The 8,002-nt window shown below is 36.9% G+C and overlaps 1 protein-coding gene across 1 annotated transcript; it reads right to left on the bottom strand.

Annotated features, from left to right (window-relative positions):
• Positions 1-385: 385 nt before the first annotated feature.
• uts2r3 (urotensin-2 receptor 3) lies at positions 386-5,106 on the bottom strand. Its single transcript, XM_027149715.2, has 3 exons — positions 5,009-5,106; positions 4,736-4,839; positions 386-2,792 (listed from the first exon to the last, which is right to left on the bottom strand). Exon 3 carries the CDS (start codon positions 2,645-2,647, stop codon positions 1,493-1,495), a length of 1,155 nt encoding a protein of 384 aa, XP_027005516.2. The 5' UTR covers positions 2,648-2,792; positions 4,736-4,839; positions 5,009-5,106; the 3' UTR covers positions 386-1,492.
• Between the last annotated feature and the right edge of the window lie 2,896 nt (positions 5,107-8,002).

Genomic DNA, 8,002 nt, shown 5'->3' with positions numbered 1-8,002 from the left:
ACTTATATTGACCGAAAATAAATGTATTTGGCTAAAATTCAGGGAAGGACATTTTATCTATGCTGTAAGTCATTTTATACAACACAATAATTTGAAGAAAATGCATTTTTCGAAACAAATTCGAAACAAATGCAAACTCAGGTTAAGATCTTACTATTCAATTGCTTCTTGTTTGAAATAACAAAGAAAGCATATTTAGAGTTTATGCCCTGACATCTTTCTGCGTTGTATTGAACATTATGAAGGAATATTTGTTCTATCACTACACAATCATTCTATCACTGGCACTTTCAAATACTCAGCATGATGTCCTTTTTATTGCCTAAACCCGTTGAATACAGAAATATGAATCACTTCACGGACTTCATTAGAAAAGGGGTATTTTTATTCCTCAATATATATTATTGCCACAAATGCATACGTATGGATGTGCAAAGCAATGCAGGGAAATTTCAGATGGAAAAAAATCAATGCAGTTTGCTATAAAAGGCAAACAAAGTCTGAGACATTCAAGATTCTGAATGCAAAAGAATACCATCTAATATCTTCTAGGGAAACATCTTGCATTATAGAATGCAGTAGGCTGTACTTATATTTATACATTTATATTTAATATTTATATTAGAGCCAAGCATTCAGTAAAGCATTATCAGTAGAACAAGATTTTTGCACAAAAACAGTATCAGTGTTTGCCAAATTTCCATTATTGCTGATTTACTGTTGCATAAAAAAGTGTATAAGCAAGTAAAATAAAAGCTTAAAAATTAGTCGATGGATTTATCACTTGCAGACATGCTAAGGTACAAAGGTAAAACATTGCAGTAAGATTTAAAAATTAAACAGCTTCATGTGAGTTGATACACATAAAAATCCTAAAAGAATGGACAAGACTAATATTTATCCTCTTCAAAGAGCAAATTCCAATGGGAATTGTTCTTTAGCTTTGAGCCTAATTTACTTATGTGGCCTCTCCCTACATTAGGGATAATAAACCAATTTGGTTTTAAAATGCTTCACACCTGTAGTGAAAACTCCCATTGGGCAAGTTATACATCATGTCAAAACTTGTGTTTTCCCTTTAATGTTGTGCCTCTGGTGTCTCCTCAAACAGATGTTTTGCACACTTTTGTCTACCAGTGTGTGATAATTATCGGTCAGCAATCTGAGGGCCTGATGCTTCATTATAAGCTTTGCTTTTAAAAAACATGAGCCTCCAATGAGTAAAATACTACACACGAATTTTGGTAGACAAAATGTTCATAATCATACATTCTAGTAATTTCTACTAAAACCTTGCATCCTAAATTTCAATGACCATCATAAGTGAAGTTTTATTAATACTTTATATTTGACTATAGCAATACTCGTGCAGCTGAAATGCACTAGTACCATAATAATAATTATTTTCATAAATCTTATTCATTTAAGTACTGTAGGAGTAATGTAAAAATTGTGAAAAGTGCACTTATTTATGGGCAGGTAAAAATGACTTTCACTGATGAACAGAGCTTCCCTTTTGGAAGAATGGAGTAGCTGTGCTTGTTGCTTGCCTGCTGGTACGCTGTCGCTTTCCTGTCAGTAATGTGTAAAAAAATGGATTTACACATGAGTTCCCATATGTTAGTCCTGTTAGGATTCGGTTAACAGTGACCTGTGTGCCTACTGGTACTACACGTAGAATGTCAGGTCGATAGAGTGGTAGCAACTGCCAGATCCAGAATGGCAGAAAACATGCCCAGAATGTAAGCACAATTCCAAGAATGAGAAGCAGGACTTTGGGTCGAGGAGCACGGGGTGGATTGGCACTACATCCACCAGCCCAGGCCAACTGTGTCTGTGAAACCCAATAGTGACGCCCCAGTGCTGCATACAGACCCCCGATGGCCAGGCCTGGCCCTAGGATACTGGTGCAGAATAGTACACTGAGGTAAGCTTTGGAGCTTTGCTCATCCCATGCTGGAACACAGAGTTTGCCATCCTGATTTTCTCCATCCTCCAGGTGCAAAGTGATCATCATGGGGAGGCTGAGTGCAACAGCAAGGCCCCATGCCAGAACCACACGTCGCAGGCCAGAGGTAGGAGCTGAAGAGGCTGCAAGTGGATCTGCCACAGCACGGTATCGGTCCAGACTCATTGCAGTCAATGTGAAGATGCTGGCATGCATGGTGAGCAGGTCCAAGCTGAGTAAGAGGCGGCAGCCGAGTTCACCAAAGGCCCAGTCAGATGCCAGGCTGTCATAGACGATAAAAGGTGCCGTGGAGAGGTAAAGCAGATCTGCCAAAGCCAGACTCAGTACCTGCAAATGAAGTGAAGAAGAAAAGGAGGACGAGGTAGGGGATGAAGTAGGAGAGTGAGATGGGGAAAAGGTTCTAGGGCAAACGGGAGTCAAACAGCAGGTTAGTGCCATACTGTGTCTCCTTCTGGGGCCCCTGCGGCGCTGAATTAGAAGCCCCAGAGTGTAGAGGTTTCCCAGAATGCCCAGAAGGGAAAGCAGAGATAGAAAGAAACAAAAAAGAGCTGTGGAGGCTATACTCGGGGATGGATAAACTGAGGGAGAAGAAGAAGGAGTGGACAGGTTAGAGAGAAACAAAAACGTGTAAGACGGAGCTGGGGAAGAGAATTGGGTGGCTGAGCCAGGCGCTTCCATTTGGCTTGGATAGAAGTAGCTTTAATAAAAACAATTAGTAAATATTAATCTGATAATTAATATGATAAAGAGCCTTGTGATTTTTATTGGATCAGAATATTAAAAGGGGTAATGTTAGTACGGTATTAGAAATACGGAAAGAGGACTGAGAGAGAAAAGGGAAGGGAAAAAAGAGCAAATTAAGAGGAATATCGGATTTAAGAGGAATTTATGTGTGATTTTACATAGATCAATTTAATACAAAAATATGGAGTTAATTAAGAATTTATAGTAAAATTCACGGTTTCAGATATCACAGCCATTAATAAAATATAAATCAATCAATAAATAAAAAAATAAATAAATAAAAATGAAGGTTGTAGGACTGGATCAGTCACGAGTTTCTGCTCTAAAATGTGATTAAATATATGCTTTGTTTTCTGCGTATTTATGACTTTGCTCATTTTTAGTTTCCTGTATCACATTTATTTTTAAAGACGCATATTTGTCGGACTGTATATTTACGTATAATCACACCCTCCAGTGTCGCCCATATGAGGATGAGGTTCCCCTTTAAGTCTGGTTCCTCTCAAGGTTTCTTCCTTTAATATCCAAGGGAGCTTTTCTCCCACAGCCACCTGAGTCACCTCAGACTTGCTCATTGGGGATAAATACAAATATTTAAATATATCTAATAATAATCTCGACTTTTCTATTAATCTATTAATTAGTATTCTATTAATCTTTCTATTATTATTTATAATAACCTTTTGTTCTATGTTTATGTTCTGTAAAGTGAATTGAATGTTTTTAAAAGAACAGACATTTGCATTACGCGCCCAGCTAAAGTTACACCGATTCATCTGTGTTGTTGTGGAAGCAGAATCATTTTTAGGTGAATGAGTTCAAAATAATTTATTACATTAACTTCTTAATTCCGTAACAAACGAAACCACTCAAATAGAATTTAAAAAGGGGTAAACAAGCCCGTAAACAGAAGCACTGCGCAATCATAATGCGTAAAAGCCTCCTGTTTTGTGTTTAAACAAATCTCGTCGTTTAACTACAGTACCTAAAATGACTGATACAATTTCATTTTAGCCTACAGTTAATCGTCGTTGATTGATTAATTAGTCAAATGTCCTGCGCTCTCACTTTCATATTCCTCGGGAGTAGGACGTATGAGGTCATTTCTTCACCAACGTGTGTAACTTTAGCTGGGAGGAAATTAAAGCTCCGACCGGAGTGCGCATTTAAACAGAAGGAATTTCTGGGGCCACATGGTGACTCTCCATAAGCGTTGAGCAGGGCTACCGGAGGAATAACAACTGCGCGTGCACACACACACACACACACACACACACACACACACACACACACACACACACACACACACACACACACACACACACACACACACACACAAGTACTTTATAGTTTTAATTGAGTGGAGTTATTTGCAGTCATTTTAGTAAAGTGTTCAATTAAAAATAGATATAAAAATAAAAATATTTTTATGTATTCTCTAAGAACAGAGAGCAATATTCATTTAAAAAAATTAATTGGTCACATTTTACAAGATAAATGTAAGAAATCATGTAACTGAGGTGATTTTAGTGTGTATTGCGCGTAAAATTGGAATGGAATTATTGTAAATGAAATGTAATCTAAAATCTAAATGTAAATATTATATAAATATATATCTTGTAAGTATTCCATGATCATTTTGAGTTCCTCTTTTATCGTTGCTGATGTGAGCTTGTTAAGAGCTTGTATGTGATAACGCACTGGAAAATGTCAAAGTGAATAAAAAATGAATCAATCTAACAAAAATCATTTTTAAAAAATGCTCTTTTGTTGTTTTGTTTTGTTTTGTAAAACTGTTTTATTAGCACAGAAAATTCTATGAAAAGGACTTAACTTCAGGAGCCAAATCCATCAACATTACTAATTAAGAGCTGTCATAAGAGACCCGAACAACCCAGTGACATGAGGGACCAGCATGTGTTTATGCCATACATTCAATAAGATTTTACTGGTTTATTTTTGTGCAGAATCACGACAGCAGTTAAACAATGTATTAAGCACATCGGTGTAAACTGGACTTACCTCCGGCTGCACAGATCAGATGCTCCTGTTCCACTCAGTGTCCACTGGTCTGTCCAAACCCGCAGCACGACAGACAGACAAGCTTCTCAATATCCCCGTGGTGACTTTCCATTTTAAGCGTAAAGAGTGTACGTTATTGATTTAAAAAAAAAAAAGAAAGAAAGAAAAATCTGTTGTATACTTTCAAGGCACAGTAATATACTTTAAAGCCTGGACAAGCAGTTTCTCTGAACTTTGAGCTGCTGAGGAAAGCTGTTCATCCACCTTACTCACCTCCTCCTCTGACTTGTCTGATAACTGCAGCCAGAAAGGCGGGGCAAAGATGGACATGGGGAGGGGCCTAACGAACAGAATGTAATTAATCAATTAACTATAAATCACCTGGCACTGAAGCTATAAGAACTGAAAACTAGATACAGTTGTCAATGTAAATCCGACTGGCGCAGCTCTAATAACAATTTTAATGTCATTTTAATCAATAGTAATATAGAATCCATAAATATAAATAATACACAAAACACATTGGTGTGAACATCATGCGTAACCAAAAAAATGTCTGCTAGCAAACTATAAATGACTTTTCATTTAGACAAGTTCTACAAAATATTTATGACATATGAAACAGCATGCCTATTTAAGCATTAAATTATATGATTAGCCCAGTATGAAGAGTAACATGTTTAAAAGTCATCAGCCCACTAGAGACCAGATTCAACCCCTATTATAGGTTAATCATGCTTGAAAAATGCTGGATAACATTCTGATATTTGCTACCATCCAAACCACAGTTTAAAACCATTCAAACCATGTGAAATATTGTATTGCACCCCTAAGACTATACAGGAATACATTACCATTAATGGAAAGAAAATGTTTAAAATGTGGCAAAAGAAAACTTCATCCCCATAGTCGTGCAGATGATCTCTATCATATTTGTTTCCAACCAAATTTTAAAAAACCTTGAGAACACATTATTAAATGGGAGCTTTAAATACAGTGCAGCAGAAAATATAGAGAATAAAATAGAAAGCTGTGGGATCTCTGCTGAACAGGAATATGCACTTTAAAAGCTTAAAATGGAAAATTAATATATAGAACATTTGAGGCATTTAATGAAATTACAGCAGTCATTGCTTTTAACTGAAAGTGAAAAGCTATCTGTTTTTCATATAAACACACAAAACTTCTGTTACAGTACAAGCATGCCCAGTAATTACTAAAGTCATTGTTTAAAATAATTTAAATATAATCATTGCATTCTATCTACAATTCTTTGTAAATATTAAACAGAAATGTAATAATATTACCAAATAAATGTATTGTGAGCTGGTTGGTCCACACATGCTCTTTCCTGTAAAATGAGAATGACTCATAGGATGAAGGCAGTCCAGTGGAAAGGAACATGTGTCTAAACCACTGACCAGAGTGGGAAAGAAAGAGAAAGAGTTATAGCTTTGTCTTCTTGTGAGCTACTGACACCAACTTCAGATTCAGTGCTTGTGCCAACACACACATACACACACACCAGCCGGAGAACTGCATGCACTTCATAGCCAACACACACATATCTGCACATCCAGCATACTTTAGAGCCAACACACACATCACCAACACTCTTCTACTTCACACCAGCACTCAACACCAACATTGGCAACCCTCAAAGACATCTAATCCCATGGAGGGAAAAGAGTGTGTGTTAGTGTGGCTTCAGGAGCTTAGCTCTCAATCTCTGGCTCACACTAAAAAATGGAAGAAGAGATATTATTCCTTCCTGGCAGAAAAATCAGTCTTAGATTTTTATCACGTCATATGCTAATGTCATGAGAACCAAGGTACAAAGTAACCAGTTTAAGCGGACAGCTGAATACACTGTGTAGTCTTTTTTTTAAATAGTGTCAAACTTTTTTTTAAATAGTGTCAATACGCATGTCTTATATTTAAGGTTTATTATTTATTGATGATAATCTCTGTTGGTTGGATCATTTTTGTAAATCAATTTGGAATATGATTTTAATAATGGAATTTAGTCTAATAGACACATTGCGTGTTCACTCAGGACTGCTGACATAGGTTTGTGTCTTCAAGGTGTCCGAGGCATGTGCTGTATGTTTGCACACACAAGATGGACATAGACAGGCACCAGGGCTGAGACAAGAGGGAGGGTACATAGCTCTCCCTGCAGGGTGTGTGGAATTTCAACAAATACCTGGCACTGGTCTGCCAAAATAGGCAAAGGAGAGAGAGAGAGAGAGAGAGAGAGAGAGAGAGAGAGAGAGAGAGAGAGAGAGAGAGAGAGAGAGAGAGAGAAATAAATTCTAGAAATCTTGATATGTGATATAGCAGTAAATAAGGAATTAAGTATTATAGTTAGTAGACATTCCATATACTAAGAATACAAAAGCCTGTCAATATGTATTAAAAATGATTTCTTAGCCTCTGTGTCAGTTTATATCTATTTGCACAAGCTGCTCTAAATATACATATCTCTTGATAATTCAAATTATACTTCATATTTTACATTCGTTGTTTACATTCTCTGTTATGTTGAACATGGCAGCAAACCATGAAATACGCATGACATAAAGCCACAGCTGGTTAACTGGTCCCATCAGGTATCATGGTGTGGAGGCTTGTGTTCTTGCAGCACTATTGAGGGTGTCTCTGTGTAGATCAAAGGGGTTAGAATTCCTGAACACACACACTCCATACTGTTCAGACCCCCAGCTAGGCCCGTGTGTCTTTCAGTGCTGGGTGTTTTAGAAGAGACGTGAGTTATTACCTTAGTGAATGAATTACATCCTACAGCAGAAAACATCAGTGGGCCCTTTAAAATTGTAAGTGCCCTTGTGCTATGCCTACATTATGTTAATTAATTTTTTAAAGTGTTTGACTGTCCTCTGACAGATTTCCCACCTGTTTGACTACATCTGAACTTCAGATTTAATTAAATGGGCGGACATTTTTTGCACATAACAAATGGTTTATTCCCCTTTCTTGGCTGATTAATGGAGCATACAATGAATTATTGATCCACCATGCCTGGCACTGATGCCTATATTCACTTTCTGCCAGAGCTAATTTCCTGAACACAAGTCCTATTTCACTGAGTTCTAGGTCCCTTTACACACACACACACACTCTCTCTCTCTCTCTTCAAATGCTATTAAATCACTACCATTTAAAGACATGGATAATGTAGTGTATCAATTAATAAAGCAAAGTTATTTATATCAGTTTAGGAGTTTTGTTTTTTCTTTAAAATGATTC

Source organism: Tachysurus fulvidraco, chromosome 3 (genome assembly GCF_022655615.1).
Source record: "Tachysurus fulvidraco isolate hzauxx_2018 chromosome 3, HZAU_PFXX_2.0, whole genome shotgun sequence".
NCBI lineage: Eukaryota > Metazoa > Chordata > Actinopteri > Siluriformes > Bagridae > Tachysurus > Tachysurus fulvidraco.
The sequence above is the reverse complement of the archived record's forward strand: the minus strand, read 5'-3'. Positions and strand labels throughout refer to the sequence as shown.